General features: G+C 41.6%; 1 protein-coding gene across 2 annotated transcripts in view; it reads left to right on the plus strand.

Moving 5' to 3' along the window:
* The window catches only part of SLC5A1 (solute carrier family 5 member 1), a 37,874-nt gene that overhangs the window by 9,994 nt on the left and 8,622 nt on the right, over nucleotides 1–19,258 (plus strand). For both annotated transcript variants that reach the window (XM_074606653.1, XM_074606654.1), the window contains 7 exons: nucleotides 1,454–1,525; nucleotides 9,368–9,472; nucleotides 11,776–11,835; nucleotides 12,174–12,278; nucleotides 17,236–17,341; nucleotides 17,547–17,627; nucleotides 18,718–18,938. In XM_074606653.1, the coding sequence (XP_074462754.1) occupies nucleotides 1,457–1,525; nucleotides 9,368–9,472; nucleotides 11,776–11,835; nucleotides 12,174–12,278; nucleotides 17,236–17,341; nucleotides 17,547–17,627; nucleotides 18,718–18,938 (747 nt within the window). In that variant the 5' untranslated portion in view covers nucleotides 1,454–1,456. The remainder of the gene's footprint in view (nucleotides 1–1,453; nucleotides 1,526–9,367; nucleotides 9,473–11,775; nucleotides 11,836–12,173; nucleotides 12,279–17,235; nucleotides 17,342–17,546; nucleotides 17,628–18,717; nucleotides 18,939–19,258) is intronic.

Genomic DNA, 19,258 nt, shown 5'->3' on the forward strand with positions numbered 1-19,258 from the left:
ATGACTATCCGTTGCTGATCTAAGCACAGCGGTGCCTCCTGCCCTCACCCTGGCGATGCTGAGGGCTGCAAGGGAAACTCAGCGCCTAATCCGAAAACAAAGCCCGGTGCTTTCACAGCTGATGGAGAAAGGCAGATACTATCCTATTGGTGGAACCTCAGTGCTAAAGTGTTTGAAGATAATAGGCCACTACTGTGGGCTACAAAGCTGTAGACAGTGGAATGTCACTAAATTTTGGTTTCCTTGGGGCAAGCTCTCCTGGTCACCTGAACACCTGACCATTAGCAAGCGGAGAGGAAGCATTGTCCCTCGGTTAATCCTGTGCTTGCCAGGAGCATCCCGGGGGTCAGATGCAAAACAAATCTCCCTTTCTAGCAGCCTGGCAATGTTTTCAAGAGCACCAAAAACTTGGGGTGTACGCAAAACGGGCACAACCTTTTCTTTACCTCTTCATCGTGGTAGCAGATGCCAAAAGCGTAGCAAACGATCCGAAGGCGCCAGTATAGCTGAACACCTTGCTGTCTTGCGGGCGGGAGCTGAGTCTTTGCCATGGAAGTCTGGCTGTTGCTGTAGTTGAACTTTGTATTAAAGGTCTGTGACAAAAAAGGGCTGATCTGTGGCTTGTCAGGCAATTGCGTACTGAGTAATTCCTGGAACAGTTTCATTCCAGCAACAATGTCCTCTTTATTGAACAAATATTATTCAGTTGCTGTGTGCAGGTAAATGTAAATCTGTTGTATTTACTTGCTTTCTTCTGCATCAGAAGAAAAGATTTGGCTAATTTTCCCGAGTTGTCTTTCTTTATTTGCCTGTTCAAAGTCCATCAGACGAGACAATGGGAATCCAATATTCGGATCAGGGTCACTGACAAAAACAGGATGAAACTTCCTTCTAAAGCCCATCCCTTGAAAAATACAAAATAAGTGTGTGAAAAGGAAAATTTAGTTGGCTTCTTTTTTCAAAATTCAGAGAGAAATGGGTACAATGCTGATATCACAACACGAAAATGGATTTTTGTAGATATCTGCTGGGGCTGGATAGCATTGAGTAAAAAAGCCGCACATTTTCTGTTAATGAACGTGCAACTTACAGTCTTTTTTGATGCCTGATATCAAAGGCATTGCACCCCTGACCAAGTGTTCATATAAGCTTTTATTTGAGTGATCATTTTTTTAGTTAAATTTAATTTTATTTTAATGTTTCGCACTGTAACAAAAGGTGGTGCAATGAAGCGTGAATGGTCAATGTAGACCTCGATACAAGAATCATTGCTCAGTTGTATTATTTTCTTCATCATAAGCTTGTTCTTTTTAGCCATGCTGTTTATTTCTTCCACTTTACTCTCCCCATGTATTTTATCCCTCCGTTCTAGCTGTGTGTTCTTAGTCTGTGTATAGGTGGCCATTATACTTGAAATACGAGTCAATCTTTCTTTCTTTCATTTCTTCCCCAGGCTATGTACTCAACCAACCGAGGGACAGTAGGTGGATTCTTCCTGGCTGGACGAAGCATGGTTTGGTGGCCGGTGAGTGATATATATTGTGTATTTATACAAAAGATATGCATGCCTATGTGCATCCACTTCCATATGACTATTTCTAGTCCTTAAATATTAAGTATCTCTACAATACTGTTGAGACTGTGATGGGCATGTGGTGTAGATGCTCTTTCTCTAGCCATGGCGATACAGGGCAAACCGCACAACAAAAGCCACCTGATGGGCAGGGAAAAGTGTTGGGGAAGTTGTCCGTGTTGAGCTCTCAGCTGTCTTGATTACGTGACCAACTTGTTTGAACCTAGGTGCACTGGTAATGTCAGTGGGGACAAATCCAGTGCTTTGCCTTTCATCCCACTTTAAAACTTTTTTTTATTTTGAATTTATTACTTTTGCATTACTCAAAGAAGCTGCCACATTTTGAGGTCATCACGGAGAAGAATTAACTGAAATTTTACCTTGTATTGCTCTACTGTTTCCACTTTTGGTAATAAGTTCTGGTCTGAACAAGGAGAATATCCTAGAAATATTATGATAAGTTATTGGTAAAATATTATTTAAATTTATTTCAAGATTAGCTGTGACTTATATTGTTTATCTTCTGTGGTACTGTATTCTCTTCCAAGGTGGAGAAAAGGAGTCACAGACACAAAATATGTTCATAGCCATCCAGCAGGCCTCTGGCAGAAATGATACTAGAAACAATTATCTATTTCTTCTAGACCATACAGTCTGTTTAGTGTGAAAATCAGAAAACTTAGACAAACCTGCATTTTCTGTATTACTTGTGTTGTACATGCTTCCGTGTGCTTGAATGGAAATCTTCAATGTTCCTGACCTTGCATTCGGTCTCCAAAAATGTTTTTGCACTTCCTTAAGGCTATTGATTCAAGACATTGATTCAGGATTTCACCCACATGGATTCAGTTACAGGATCAGGGAGAGTGAGAGTAAGTATTTGTTGCCTAAAAATTTAGGAATTTTCTTAAAGTAGGCTGCAGAAATACCTACACATCTTTCAGTCATCTTGTGCTTCAGGGAGCTGCTGTCTGCCTTTAGAAGGGATTGGGACTGCCTCTTTAATGACATAAAAAGATTAAAGGCTAGTGACAGTAAAAGATTTCCTCATTTGGTGTAGTAGATCTAAGAAAACTCATATTTAACTAGAAGATTGAGGAAAGAGAAAGTTTCCAAGTTATTTTAAGATAAATCCTATAATTCTAGGTGGAGAGAAAAAAACCCAAACAGATTACTCTGCTTAACTGTCACTTTAATCAGTGGTCTGGTTTTAACCTTGTGCAATTCCGTATGCCTGTCAAGGGTGAATATGCCCTTTTGTGCAGATGTAAATGAAGGTGGAAGAAGCAAGGCAGGAAAAACTCACCATAAAAAACTTCTGCCTTGCTGCAGTGGCACTGAGAACTCCTAATGATTCCCCTAAGACCCAGGGAAGATTATCGCACACCGAGTTCTCTGCCAACACAAAAGCAACTGATTCAGCAGGCTCCCTTCCTCCGGCGCGAAGACAAAAGGGATGACCCCACAGTGCAGTGGTTGGTGCTAAGATCATCTCTCCCTCCTTCCCAAACTCTGCGAGCTCAGCATGGATGAAGTCACCAGTGGAGTCCTACACCACCCCTTCAGTCCTTCCCTTTGGAATGCCAGGAGTGTCTTTCTGCACCATAAAAATAAACCCTTCTTGCTATTCTTCCTGGTATCACTCAAAACAAACAAATGGCAAGCACTCAAACCACAAACTAAATACCATGTCAGCAGCACCACCTTGGAAAGTTTGCCTTGGATGAAAAGAGATTCCAAAACACCTATTCCCACAGTTTAGCAGGTAGATAGGATGTCCATCACCCAGTGCGAACTGGGCTGAAATGACTAGGAAACCAATGAAAGTATAGAAAGTTCAGTCAAAGATGCAAAGATGTGATCTCAGTTCTGCAACATCTAATGCTGGGTGTACTTTTTTTCACTTCTTCCGTGCTTTGTCTTTTCTATTGTGCCACGTCAGGACCATGTCAATGTTCTCGAAAGCCCAGATATATTTCCAAAGACTGTAGATGAGAGGCAGGGTGGGGGAAGTTGTTAGGTACATGGACTCTTATTTATCAGATTTCTTCCCCGTGATTTCAGGATAATGAACCTTGCCATGTAATTACTTTCTGGAACAGAGAAAAATGGAAAAAAAAAATATCCGGCCACAAACTTGTTATTAACTTAATTCTCTTAATCTAATTGTATTTTTCAGAGATTGTGCTATGTTCAATGCTTTACAGGGCAGCCATAAGTGGCTTTTCTGACCCCACAGGGAAAGAGGCTTATTAGCAGCGTATTAGGATCTCTTACTGTCAAGCCTGGGAAAGGGATTCTATTCGCTTAAATGATATAATAGCTGTGGTTTAGTACACTAGTGGAGACTCTGTAAATCATGTTAGTCCACTTGTGGTATGAATTTTGCATGTTTGTCAGTCACTTTGCCTGATTGTGATTCAATTTCTCAATGTATAAAGTAGGACCAAGACAGTTATCCTGAGCCAAATCTGTCCAGCTTTGGCCCTGATTGTTGGCTCCAGCAGAATCCATGAAGGTTGCCTAGTATTTTGCAGAATCAAACCCACAGTTAGTCTTTTATCGCTGTTCTGCAGAGGTAATAGGTCGCTTCTGTGTTGGTTCACTGAAATCACTGCCCTTGTGCAGTGCATGAGCCGACTCAGTAGTTCCAGTAGTTAATTAGGGATCAATGTATATAGTTATGTTCTCACTGATTGCCATAAATTGAAATCCATCGTGGGTTAATCATAATGGTATGAAATGCTGTGCCCTTTCCACAGTCTTTTTACAGAAACTGAGAGAAGAATCTTCAAGAAACTGGTTTTGGTTTCTTGGGCTTCGAGGGAAGTGTCTTCAAGAATGACACATATGGCTCTTTAAAGACTCATAACGAGCTCTGCTTTTTCCAAAAAGACACAGAGAAGCTCAAGGAAAGCGACAGCTTTATACCAGTTGGCCTTGCAAACTGAACTTTAGCTGCTTTTGTTAGATGAAGGAGTTAGGCTCAGCCAAATACTTTCTACTGTTGTAGGAAATGAAGTGTCTGTTCCTGGAGAACAGACAGCTTCGGTAGCAGCCACTCTCACAGGATTAACAGGGTTCATGCACAATTAAAAAAACCCCTTCACTCTTGAAGCTTTCCTGCTTTTGAATTTTGTTTTGCAGGTTCTGTACTTTAGCAAACAGAGCTGTCTGCACAAAATTATAGGTTACCTTACATAACTCAGTTCCTGAAGGCATAAATGCTAATAGGACAAAGAGTATCTGCTGGGCATCTGAAGTACAGCTATGGTTAGAAAGATTTACTGAAGAGTAAGTATGCAGAGTCAAGGACGTACTAACTTTAAACAGAAATGAGACTCAACTCGTTTGTTGTCACTTATGTGCTGATCTTTGTGAGACAGGTAAGAATTAAGGAAAAAACCCAGATTTTTGCTTGAGTTCTGCATGGCTTATTTTCATGGCCACCAGAACTGGCCACTGGCACGGTTTCTCTGATCTCTGCCTCCAGTTAAGTTTTACATATTCTCAGAATTCTCCCCACATGTTGAATTTGATACTGCTGTGGGGAGCCAGGAAAGATAACTCTGGTGTGAATAAGATTTGCATTTCTTATTCTTAGGTAAAGCGGAATAAGAAATTAACTTATTTTGTCAAGTTCCATGCAAAAAGTAGTGTGAAATCAATAGTTTTCAGAGTAAAAAGAATAATAAAGTCATCTGGTAGAAAAGGAAAAGTTCAGTGAAACCGACTTCTACAGAATCTGTCAGAATTTTCCAGCCAGCTGGGAGGTGTTGTTTCTGTCTCAGGGGACAAAGGTGGAAAGGTATCAGATCAGCCTGATGCGACTGTGCTGTTCCAACAGCCGTCGGGATTGTTGGAAGACAGAGACACGTTTGATGTGTATTGTGTATCCGTCTCTCTCGCTTAGTGAATTGGGAAGTGTATAAATGTGGTTTAATTTGGCAGTAACGCAATACATAGAATTTGCAGAGTAATTGGGAAAGTGGAATAAAAACTTACGCAGAAGTGTCTCAGAGCCTTGAAAGGGTGGCAGTAATATTTCATCGTAAGCAGTGTGCTGATTTTTCCAAAGTGACTAAGGGTGATCCCAAAAAACTCTGGCAGTAACAAGGATGTCCTTCCGTCAGAGTAAAGTCACATATGTCAGGGAAGAGTTGTGAGTTAAAGAACAGCGTGGGCGGTGTCAAGGAGTAGTTCTCAAACAAGGGAATGAGACATTTGTCCAGGGAAGGGGGTTTGAGAAGCAGCTCCCGCAGGTGACCCATGGGAGGAGCAATATCTCAGGGCCAGGCTCACGGCTTCATGCTGGTGCGAAGGACCCCCCGCTGCTCTCTGCAGAGGGGCTGAAGGCCACAGGCGAGGTGTGCTTGGGACCGGGGAACAGCGGGTGATACCGAGCTAATGGTTTCGAACAGGAACGTGGACATTAGGGGCATAGGATACCTACTAGCAGGTCCTGGGAGGGAGAAAACCCACAAGCTGTGGAGCCTACACACTGTCGCTGCAGTGGTCGCTGATTTGCAGAGTACATCGTACACCACTTGGAACCACAAGCGCTGGGATGTCAGTGCGTCCTCAAGTTAATGAAAAGAGCAAGGTGAAACAGTTAATGAATAACGTGGAAAAAACATAGTGATCATCATCTCTCTGCAGTGTGGTGGTACTTTTCCTGAACAGAGTACTCGTGTTAAAACCTGACCTCTTAAAAGATTTTAAGAGTTAATGTTCCACGTTTGCCTCAGGTTAGTTTAGTTTTTTGTCCCCTCTTTCCCTCTTAACAGCTTTTGTTCCTTTCAATGAACTTTCTTCTTTACTTTTCCTCCTAGATCTGCTTTTAAAGTCAATTCACTAACATGTTCGCTGAGCACAGTTCTAGAAAATTGTTTCCCTCTGTCATCACCCAGTTTCAGCCCAGCGTTCTTCAGGTCGTGCAGAGGTGTACCGCAGCATCTACCAACGGCAAAGCAAGCAATTCCAGTAATCAGCCTTTTCAGTACAAAAATCCCGCAGCAGTAAGTTCTTCGCAGGACAGCTTGGGCCCAGAGCCCATCCGCCTCCTTCCCTCATCCCTGGGGATGCCGGGGCCAGACGGGAAACTTCTTTTTCCCCTCTGGCACCAGCAGCTGACAGGGCATGAGCATATTCAGTAAACACTCCTCTTGCTTTAACCACGCTGCAGTTTTAAGGATAATATACATTTCCTCAGCTATGAAGCTATGTTCTACCTTTTCATGTATACATAACAATAAAAACTATTTTTTAAATTGCATCCACTGTTAGTATGTGTTGATCTCACAGTTCTGCTGCACTTGGGCGTTCCCTAATTCGGAGAAGAAAATTTAGAAAGTGTAGGTGATGTTTGCATCCACATTGTTTTGTCATTGTGCTGGCCCTAAGTGTGTTGGTAATTTTGCATTGGTTTTGTTTGGTTTAGTATTTTTCTTTCAATACAGTCATACTCTGGGTCACGCTGGGCACACAGCGTCGTCAATGAAAGCTCCAATTTGTGCCGGGGTTTCAGGCACTGAGCCAGAGCTCACTACAGCTGTCAGTTCTCAAAGTTCTTCATTAGCTGCTTTTGTTACTTGGATCTGCTTGCAGCCCGTTTTAAGCTTTTGAAACAGGAGAGGGAACACATTAAATAAAATCAGAGATTAATGTGGTTAATCTTTTCTGGTGATTGCATTTCTAGTAACCTAGGTTTAAGTTTAATTATTCATCTCCAGGGAAAGCACTGGACAACAGTGCTAGTGCTTGGAATAAATGGTATTTGTTTCTTCACGATCATTGCTGGGAAACACAGTCGCTGTCACCAAGAGGTTAGAAGAAAAAGTTTTCTTTATTACCAGTGATCTCTCTGGCTTATTTGCTAATGCTAGTTGCAACACTTCCCATTCCTGTAGAAATATCTGTCATCTAACAAGCTGCTTACATTTCTGTAGGGCATAACTGACTTCTAGAAATATGTAAAATAATAAAATAAAGTCCAGAACTGAGTGAACTTAGAGACATAAAATTCCTGACACAGCAAAAGAACAGTTTGTCTGCAAAAAGAGTAATAGAAACCAGGGAGGATTCCCTCAGGAACAATGAGGGAAGGAGAAAAAAGTAAGCTTGGAAAAGAAAGCATGGAATCCTCTGATTAGTTTTATTTGTACATTTCATATAAAAAATGGAGGAGGGAAATGTATTTTGTGATTAGAGATCAGGATTCTGAATGGAAGAGCAGGGTTGCTATTCCTGGCTGTGGCATAGCTCCATAGAATAAATCTACTCTTCAGAGGTGGGTTTCTATGAGGAAATCCCTTTTGTCCTCCCGAATCTCAGGCAAATCAGCCCTGTGCTCTCAGAAGGGTTGACTTAACTTTCAGTGCTACTCAAAGAACTCACTGCATTAACTGCAGACCTGCGAATTTGTAACTCTTCCCCTTATATACATTTTAGGCCTCTCAAAATCCCCCAGTGAGCTGCAGACAAGCAATATTTCTCCCTTTTGTCAGGTGACTCCAAACATATTCCAACCACCTGTACTTGGGAATTATGTAAGGAGAATGTGCCGGATGCAGGTCCTTGGGTTCATATGTCTAAAACGCCATTTTTAAGCACCATTTTAAGGGATCTCTCAACACGAGAGGTCTACCTCAATTGAGAGCATTAAAAGCTGGTCAGCAGAGGTTCTTTTGCCTACTTCCTATACACTATTATTTTTAACCCTGTTTTCTTTTTTTTTTTTTTTTGTAGCTCTCAGAGAACATAAAAAATAGAATTGAATAAAAAAATGTTCACATTCCTTTTCATCTCGGAACTACTCCAGCTCACGTGTCTTCTGCCTACAATCCCAATCCAACCCTTTTTCATGCTTGAGTTCTCACCCTGCATCCTTCAATGTCTGACCTTGTAAATTATCGTCAGGCATTTCTGTTGCCTTTAATGTTTTCATTTTGAGGAAATTAAGCTCATACCTTTTCATCTTTTTCTATTATCTAAGCTGTTTGATAAAGAATTAGATCTTTTGGCACAGTCTTTCTTTTGTGAACAGCTCCTACCTGTCTGTAATCCAACATAAACCTTTCATTTTCTTAATCTCTCCCTGTTCACCAGTTCCTATGTTCTACCCACTGTTCTGTCTGTATGATCAGTGCAATATTGGGGGGGTCTTAGAAATCCTTCTTAAATATAACGCCTAGATTTGCTATCGTTTGTATCTTCCGGAAGCACTTTCTCAACAGGTATTTTTGCCATGCAGCTTTCAGAATTTAATTCAGTACTTGAATTTTACTGAAAGTACTTGAACTTTAACTGAAAGTGAACCAAGTACAAAGCCTATACAACTCTCACCAATGGCACATTTACTTCCACAGACTATGGAGTATGAAATAGGGAGTGCCAGCTTGCCAAGTGGGTATGCACTTATCGTTTCCTCCTTGAGCAAGACAGATCGCAGTCTTCTTCCCTAATTGTTTGGATATCACCCAAATGTCAGTTAGTCAAGTTATGCAAATACTTTAAAATCTGTATTGGTGTAATAAAATGTTTGACTCAACTGGAATAAGATCGTCTATGTGACATCCTGTTCTTTCTCGTCGTTGTAGATATAATAGCTGGAGTCTCTGGTTTGAGGGGCAACAATAAAAGGAAGTCTTGAAAGTTGTCAAAGAAGTCGGTTGTCGGTCGTTCTTACCATCCCTGTCTGATGATAGATAGGCATGAGTTCACATGAACAGGATTTTTTTTTCAAGTTACCATGAACAGGACCTAAGAGCCAAATACCGTTCTTTCTGTTTCCAGATTGGTGCTTCTCTGTTTGCCAGTAACATTGGGAGCGGACATTTTGTGGGAATAGCAGGAACAGCAGCAGCTGGAGGAATTGCCATCGGAGGATATGAATGGAATGTAAGTAGCATGCACTTAAGTGAACATATTTGTCACATCAGGATTATCTGCAGAGGTTAATCAAAGTAACATTGTCTAATAATTTAGAACCGTCAAAGTTTGTGCTTGGCAACACTTATTTTCTGTACAGACCAGTAAGTGCCAATGTAATCTACTATTTAGCTCATCTTCCTTGGTCCTCGTCCAAGCCACTGGGAGAAGGTGACCCTTTTCTGTTGAATAACGTTTTCAGAGAGCATTTGAGATTGGGGATTCTCTTCTTTATATGTATCTTTTGATTACTTTTAAAGTATTTATAAAGAGCACTTTCAGACTACAGGATGCTGGGAAGAATTTATCAGTTTTATAATCTATAGTATTTTTTACAGTGTTTTGCTATGTAGGAGTTGTTGAAGAGGCTTTGATTTCTTCAAAGCCTATAAGAAATTTTGGACATTCTTCACAATCACCTGCATTCCAAACATCTTTTCCTCTTTACTTTCTCCTTCTTTTTATAGTGTGTGCGTTTTGCTTATGGTTGGAGTATAGGGTAGAGGTATCCAAGCTGACTTTAAATGAACTACTTGGGGTACCAGGAGCAGTGTTAACTGCAACAGCACGGAGATTCACATGAACTAATTCAGTCCATTCCCTTGTGTTTTCAGGCTCTGTGGGTGTGGATTAATAATGTCCTCACTCTGCTTAATTCACCTTCATGGAAGGGATTATACCGTGACACAAAAGACTTAATGAGTGTACATAGGTCAATACTTTTCCTTGCACTTAATTCTGCTCAGTGAAAGAAAGATACCACCCTGAGGGATTTAGCTGTTTTCCTTCACAAGTAGATGAGTGCTGCAAATAGTCAAGTACTCATATGATATAAATATTTAAGAAGAATGATAAAGGCTAAAATGAACTCTATGAGATATGCACAGTTAATCTGTCATCTTTCTCTATTTGATTACGCTAGGCCTGTAACTAACCTGATTCCCCTTCTCTTTGTAGCAAAACTAAGCAAAACAGAACAGAACAAGTGTAGTTTGAAATTTCATGGTATTCAAATCTCTCGAACCCATACCCTTCTTCAAACAGTTCGTCTCCTCGGAGGTTCTCCGTGGACTAATATCAGTACACGGTGTACAGCAATTGCTGTTGAGGAAGAAGCAATGATGCATGTGTGTATTTGAGCAGATACACTACACAGACTGGTGTACAGGTTAACAGACGTGGTGAAAATATTGCTCTTGACTGTATAATCTGATTCTTCTCTTGAAAGAAATACTAAGTTTGACTGTTATTGTGCTTGTGTATCTCTATTATTCTACTGAAATTGTTTCTGATTTGTATTAGTATGACAGCAGAAGCCTGACCTAGTATTTCTTGTCTATCTTATGGATTTTACCTAAGGGCAAAACTTAAAAGATATAGTTAAAAAAACCCTCTAAGCCCTGTGGACAGAATAAATGCAGAGTGTGGCTCTGAGAGCAGGATTTTATTCTATAGTTCTCATTTTGAATATGTACAACTCTATATCAGACACCATTTGCTAGCCATTTAAGTCAGAAAACTGCGATGCTGCAAGATGTAAATTCTATAGTTCACAAAATACACATGGTAACACAAAATACATTATGAAATGGTAATGTGGAAATGCCAAATATTTTACTAAATGCATATGGTACATCCTATACAGTATGTGGGATTGTTGTAAAACATACGGCCATCTTAGAGACCCGGTGCAGAGGGCAGTTAATGATCACAATAATAATCAAATAAATACTACTCTTCCCCAGTACCTCGATTTGCAGATGTCACAACACATCATTGCAGCTTAAATGATTCTGAGCGGGACAGTATCCTGCATTAGGGGCTCTGGGATCAGGATGTGAGCAAATAGGTCTCAGGGAGCAGACTTCACCTTCCGTAATATTTCCCAGAAATGTTAGTCTTATGTGCTGGTTGCATTTTAACCGTTATTAAACTGGGCTTCCTGAGCCTGCTCTGAAGAGGGCTAGGGCAGTCTGGTGTTGCTAGTGGAGTGGTGCTTTGGTACTAGAGGATTACTATCATGTGTGCTTCTCTGGGACATCAAACATGAAATCCAGGCTGTGTAATACCTGACAATTTTTTTTGCCAAGATTTCATTCCCAAATTTAGAACTGTAAATCAAAGGGCTGAGCAGTTCTTCCTCCTACCCCCTCATAATACCCAGGTTTATGTGGCTTCAATGGTCTCTAGCTGCTATTGGGTCTGATAAATGGTCTTTGGGAGTGCTACCTAGAGCGAGAGGGCTAATTCAGCTGATCTTCTCTTTGCTGCAGGCTCTGATATTTGTGGTTGTTCTAGGATGGCTGTTTGTACCCATCTACATCAAAGCTGGGGTAAGTCAAAACAGTACATGATGCTTTTCTTTGCTGCTCATGTTGGCGGATGCAGTCTTGGATATTGCAAAGCCATTATGAATGGCACGAGAGCTGAGCATGCTAGAGCTGTACTATATTATGTCTCTTTTCTGAGAGATGAGCTGAGAAAGTACTTGGTGCTGTCTCCTTGTTCTCCTTTGATTCCTGGAGCTGCTCTTCCTTGCAACTGCGTTTGCAGCTCCCATCCCTTTGCCCTCCACTCTTACAGTATCTGAGTAGCAAGAAACTTCCTGTAATTTGCTTTGTATCTATTCCCCATTATCTGCAACCTTATCTGCCCCCCTTATCTGTCACAGGTGGTGACAATGCCAGAGTATCTGAGGAAACGTTTTGGTGGGAAACGGATTCAGATCTACCTGTCAGTCCTTTCTCTGATCCTGTATATTTTCACAAAGATCTCAGTAAGTAAAACTTTTATATCCTTTCTTCCATCCTACATTGATCGAAAGAAAAGAAACTCCCATTTACAATATTGCTCACACAATTGGTCAATTATTTCTGATTTGGACTCCTTGGTTGAATTAAGGATGGTAAAAATATGATTTTTTTTTTTTTTTAATTTTTTTTATTCTGTCTAGTGAGATTGTGTATCCTGATCTGTTCTGCAGTCCAAGTTTTTTTGGTTTCCTGGTGTCTCTTGATGCTTGTTGTGCTTTCTCTTTCTTTTTTAGGTTTTTAAGGTTTACTACTACGGATGCTCTCCTCTAGAGCAAGTCAGAGTGGAGGGAAACTTGTATTACAACCTATTATCTTAGGGATGTGGAGGAAGAAGTCACAACCTCTCAGCTTGTACCCTTTTGTCTGCTTCAGTTCTCTGAGAAATAATAGCTGCTGCTTGTTTAACCATGTAGTTTTAGAAACTCTTTAGGATTGCTTTGGGCACACACATCCCACTCCAACCCCCTGGCCCTTCTGCTAAAGGGAATGAACAGTTCTTCTTGGTTCCAGAAGAAAAACTGTGCTCTCAAGGAGCAGGAATTTTTGTCCCCGGAGTTCATATTTATCTGTTTTAGCATCCTCTGGTGAATGTGCCCTCAGTAATATAGATGATGGAAATGAGCAAGAAGGGCTATGGAGAAAAAGAGGATAATAGAAATTAGAAAATAAGGGAGTGGGGAAATGCAAAGGAGGGAAATTATAACATCTGAGGTGAAAGGGGGGGAAAAAGAGAGATTCTTTTAATGGGCAAGTGGTTAGTATAAAGTTTAAGGTGCTATGAAGTTAATGTTTATTAAGTAAGTGGTTGTGTTGCTGTGAAGTAGTGAAGAGAGCTGGAATTTCCCTATATCTTGAAACTGTCAAGCCTCTGAAGGAGTCCACAGTTCAGGCATACTTCAGTCTGTTGTTTTGCAGAAGTTGCCATGGCAGATTACTCTTTGCCCTCTGAGTGGGAGCTGAGTGATAATAGTGCAATTTAAGCTAAAAGATTGGCCTTTTGCTCTCATTCTCACATCTTCATGATAACTGATCCTTAGAAAGGTTATAAATTAAACAGGCTGGTACTGTGGAGCTGGCCTCGGAGTTGAATCCCCATGTATTTCAAAAAGATTAGTTAATTTGCTGCTGTTGTGCCTAACTACCACAATCAGCAATCCCAGGTACGATACAGAGTTCTGGCAGCTCTAGCAGCTGAGAAAACTCTTCCATTCAGATGACTCACAGTCCTGTTCTGCAACATATGTTTGTACTGAGTCCATCAAGATGTTACGTACATTCTGAAGATACTATTTTTTATTTCCAGCCTCTATCATGTCTAAGGATCTGGTCATGGGATTTCACCCTGTTTCAGTTGGTGTGTCTCGCTTCCAGGCAAGACAGGTTCTCCATTTAAGCTTCCAGTGTGGTCGTGAGACTGAAGTACCCTCTCCTGCTCTTGTGGTCCTGTTTTATTAGGGAGGAAAGCAATAGTCAAGAGGTCCATAGAGCAGCAGATTACCTGGGCCCCACTCTGCCTGTGGCCCATCCCAGCTTCCCACCAACCCAGTTATTCCAGATATGTGTGGGGAATTGCCATGGGGCTGGGTCTCTGCGCCATGCAGGGGAAAAATCTGATGCACAAGTTCCTCTAACCATTTCTCTTGTTTCCCCCATCTGCCCTGAACAACTCTGACAGTGTCTGTCCCAGGTACAAATGTGGCTCAGATTTCTATAGTATACAAACGTGTCTTTTGCATTGTTCTTATGTCACTATATTCGGGAGGCCAGGATTTGCCCAGGTCTGATTTACTTGCTGTATCTTATTCAGAATAGGCAGAACAAAGTGCTCGGAGGTTTCAGGTACTGCCAGAGGATGTCAGAGGAGGTTTTTCTATACCACGCTATGCAACACCATGCTCCAGCTGTCTCCGGATGAACCAGCTCCAGAAGCAGAAAGGGAAGGACTGTTCCCTGTTCCATCCTGGACCATAGATAACTTCTTTGTGCTGTGTAGAGATATGCATGCTACGTGAGGCTAGCACAGGTCTCCCTTCCCAGAGGCACATGGTGTATCCAAACATCCCCACGTGTTGACAACCCATGTCATAGCCAGCTGGAGATTTGCATCTTACTTCCTTGACCGCTGCCTTTGTGAACACTCCCTTGTGATCTTTGGGGCTTACTGAGATTTGATATAGAGGGTGGGTTTCTGCCCTGCCCTTAACCGGCAGTCACACCTATCAGTTTGGCTGGCAGCGATACTTACTGACACTTATCCTTGTAGAAGGGCGGCACCTTGTTTCTGGGGTAGTTATTTCATGTGCTTGTTCCTTGATGTGTTAAAATATTATCTAATGTTCTTAATAATATAATTATTATGGTGCTTCCCAATGAACAAAATAATATGTCAGGTCGTGTAACCCTTGGCATGCTTTTTCTGGCCCGCTGCTATGTGATGATCAGATTCCCTTTGCATGCCTCTGTACGAGGTTGTTACCCTTTCTTTTTTCCTGCACATTTTCTGTGTATTTTTTGTTGATTTCTTGCCTTGTTTTGTGGCTAATCAGCCACTTGCCAGACAAGGCCGTGCTGCGAGGTGTTGATCTTTGGGATCAGGACATGTGTGATCTTTGAGCCCAGAGGATTTCTTTTGCACAGGTGCCTCACCCGTACATGCTTCCCAAGCAGCCAGTACTTTGTGAGTAACGCCCATAGCAGCTTTCAGGGGCTTGCTACCCACTTGTGTTGCTGATATTGGTCATTATGCCAAAGAAAATGCCCTAGTAAAAATGAAATCTTTATGGAGAGTAATTGACTAAATTATGACAAGACAAAAGGGAATTAAGACCTGAATGCTTTTGAAGAAATCAGAAATTGTAAACTGGAATTTCTAAATGTGTTACAGCACATATCATTGGGCGTAATTTCAGTAGCAAATGTATGGATGTAGACTTAGCAGGGGGAAGAGGAGGTAGAAGGATAAGCTTCTCCTGGGGCTGGGTGTACGGGGTAAAAAGTAAGTGCCACTGCCCTGATTCCCGCATTACATCGCAGCTGGATTCACTCAGCTGGCGTGTGTTGTGCCACTTGTGCCTGCATGACCTGTGGATGGCTTTGGAGAGACAGCTTGTAATGTAAAGGACAGATTTACTCTATTTAGAGATAAGATAAGGATTAAATGGTGTCCATAAAAGAGCATTAATAGAGAAATAAGGAAATATTGGAAAGAAATAATCTAATTGGGAGGGAGGAGCAGTGAATTTGGAAGATAACGGTAACTCAGCAATTTGAAGAAGCTGATACATTGCTCAGGATGCTAAATTATTAACTATATATTTCTTTCTGGAGGTCATTTTAGGACCATTAACATTTAATGCTACGTCGGTTAAACTAAAGCCAAGAACAATAAAAGAAAGGTCAGGGATATAAGCTGGTCAGTGGTGTGAAAAGATAGGAAAAAAAAAATGGTCGCATAGAGAAAAGGAACAAAGGATATGGTGTAACCACCACTGGGGTTAAGAGCTAAACGTCCTGCTCCCCATATCCATACTAAAACCTATAAGAACTCAAATCATCTCGAGCTGCTCCAGAGGCAGAGGTCTGGGAGCGGGACCTCTGGTGTGATTCACACTCTGCTTCACAGATGTTTTCTGCTTGTCAGAGCAGCGGGGTTGGAGGACCTCTTCCTCATTCTCCAGGGTGAAGTAAGGGTAAGAGCATACCCTGCAATCTCGGTTTCAGTGTCTGGAATGAAGAGGGTTTATTCATCCATCATCTCCCAGCTGGCCAGACAGCATAACTGCTTATTAGCGTATCTGCCCTGCCTTACCTCAGCCTGGCCGTGGACAAAAGCGGTGCCAGTGCCTGCTCTGTGTCCAGGCTCTGGTTGTCCTGTAGGCGGTGGAACCTCCGGCTCCTCCAGGCAGCTGCCCCGCAAGAATTGCGTGTGCAGGCTTTACCCCAGGACACAGGTCATGTTGTTTGTCTTTGTCTCTCAGAGCCTGCATATGGGCAGTTCCTGCAGCATTTTGCAGCTCTGGAGCTTGCTGAACGCCACCAGGACTTGTATGGTTAAATGGGGACAGGGCTCCCTGTACAGAGCCCTCGTACAGGTGGTGTGGAACACAGAAAGGGGGCACGCAGGGGGAGTGGAGGTGACCCCATGAGCTGGATGCTCAGGAGCAAGGATAGGTACAGATGCAAACCTCTAATGAAAGCATAATTTACAGTAATGCATCAGAAGGGCACTGGGGTAGATCATTCTGATTGCAAACTTGGATAAATAACATTGATGCAATTTATCTCTAAAACCAGGAACTGCTTAAAATCCCAGAGTGCTACTCTGAAACCTGAACAATTCCTTTCTTACGCAAGAGCTAAAGGTCTCTTCTGTTAGCCAACTGATGTCAATTATTCTGACAGGACCTTAAAAATAGAGATAATATAAGATGTTTGCCTTTAATCATCATTTGTCTTGAACAAGCAAGACTAGCTATACCACACGTATGCAAGCAGTAAAGAAAAAGTAAGAGATTTATAGGGTAGCATGAAATGAAGAGAACCATGCCATGACTTGGAGGTGTCACAGAGTCCACCCCTGCACACAGCAGCGAGTGTAACCTGAGCTTTAAGTAATTTGTTGTTAAACCATGTCTCAGAATGTAAGCAGAGAGTAGTGAGGTGACTCCGTGTCTACCTAAAAGGAGCCATGGAAAAAGACCTGGAGGTTCTTTGAGAAGTGATACAACTCTTGCACGGAAAGCAGCAAGCACTGAGAGGAGTCTGGCTGTACTAAAATGGACTCTGTTTTCATTTTGCACTTTTTTGTGTGTGTGTACTGTAAGGGGGAAGCTGTGTATTTCAGTACCCTCATCATGAATGCATAATGTACCATTATCACGACTTTAAACATTGCTTAATCTATCATTTTTTCTTTTATAGGCAGACATATTCTCTGGAGCTGTATTTATACAGCTGGCCATAGGGCTGAATCTTTATGTGGCCATAATTATCCTGCTTGCTATTACTGCTCTTTACACCATCACAGGTGAGTTTGCAGAGCAGTCTGGTAAACCAAAGAAGTTGGGGAAGCCAGGAAAAAAGCACGGAGGGGAGAGGGGTAAGAGGGGAGAAATGAAAACCTGAAAGAGGACTTACTTACAGTGGTCTTTGCTTGAAAGAGAGAGGTTTCCACTGAGGCATTTGCACAGGGGCTAACTAACCTATTTGTCTCGACTTTTCTTTGCCATTAGGTGGCCTTGCAGCTGTGATTTACACAGACACCTTACAGACATTTATCATGGTAGTGGGATCCTTTATTCTCATGGGATTTGGTAAGTAAATCAGATGAATTAAACTGGAATGTTCAACCACAAATCCCACACTGGCTATGGAAATAGAGCCTCCAGTGTGGAACTCTGTTATCTTAACCACCAGATTTCAGTTCATATACCTATTTATCAGGGAAGAAAACAGGCATGTTGCCAAAAAATAGGCATAGTGCTGAGCCCTTTGGTCCCTGAGCCCACTTGCTCTCCAAAGCTCAGGTGAATGTGTGAGGTGAACAGGACTTGTGATGGCTAAAGAGGTAAAAGCAGAGTTGTTTGTAGGTGATGGTGATACTCTTGAGGAGTTCAGAGAGTATCTTGTTTTAAGAAGATTATAATTTCATAGATATTCAGATGCTGATGCATGAACATTTCTGATACAAAGTGAAGAGCTGTGGGTCACTTTGCACATTTTTCCCTTATTTCTAGCTGCTAGCTTGTGTTAAAACAACCCAAACATATTAACATTTTAAGTAAGCCTTGTAGTTTATCTACGGATGTCATCATATTGCCATCTGGACAAAAGGTACAAACGGAATGTTTATGAGTAGGACACTGTGTGTGTCCAGAAGACCACATGCATTTAAAACCAGAAATCATGCTGTTAAACAGAATTAATAGGAAGGGACCATAAGAAAGAAAGAAGTAGTGACAAGATTCCGTGAATTTGTAGTGTCCTTCCCTTATTCTTCTCAGTGCTTGGTTTCCCTCTAGCTAGGTCTTTCACTGAAATTAAATTATTCCACCTTTGTTACAACAGAAATAACTTTAGACTGACCTGACCTGGTGAAGGTGTGTGGAAATAACGTATCTTCTTTTCGCTTGTTGGCAAGGCATGCGTAAGAGATGTTGAGACAGTGGAGCCTAAGCCAACGTTTGTGAGCTACACAGAAGCTTAAAAAGAAAGGTCACTTTGGTACTTAGATTGTGTGAATACTTATAAAACACTGTATACTGTTTTCCAAAAATGTCGATGGATACTGGCTAGGGGTTTTTTACATCCGTATTAAGGAGGTTTTCCTCCTCACATTCTCTAGCTCTATTTCAGATTTCAGTATTAAATACTTTATTGCTCCTTTTACTTTCTGTTTTTCAGCATTTGCTGAAGTAGGAGGGTATGATGCTTTCATGGAAAAGTACATGAATGCAATTCCATCCAATGTCTCCTATGGGAATATTACAATTAATGCAGACTGCTACACTCCTCGGAAGGATTCCTTTCACATCTTCCGAGATGCTGTCACTGGAGATCTGCCGTGGCCAGGGCTCGTCTTTGGTTTGAGCATCCTCGCTTTGTGGTACTGGTGCACGGATCAGGTAATGTGGAAGCCATACGCCTTGGAAATGCCGAACACAGAGCTCTGCCATCCAGTGTGACCTGGGGGTACACTCCCCCCACTGTAACTCATAGCTGGGTCACAGAAATGGCAATTATTTTAAGCCTGGTCAGTGACTTTTCAGCTTCTGCTTTCTAAACCACTTGCACATGTGAGAAAACGCTCAGGTCAATATTTTGTTCCTTTCTGGCGTTTTAGTCTTACCTGCTTTAAGAACGTCTTGTGAGAAAGAGTCTTACCTCTTAAACATACACTGCATAGATGATATTTTCCTTTATTTATTTCAAACATATCCTTTGA

This window comes from Larus michahellis, chromosome 13, assembly GCF_964199755.1.
Source record: "Larus michahellis chromosome 13, bLarMic1.1, whole genome shotgun sequence".
NCBI classification, from domain to species: Eukaryota; Metazoa; Chordata; class Aves; order Charadriiformes; family Laridae; genus Larus; species Larus michahellis.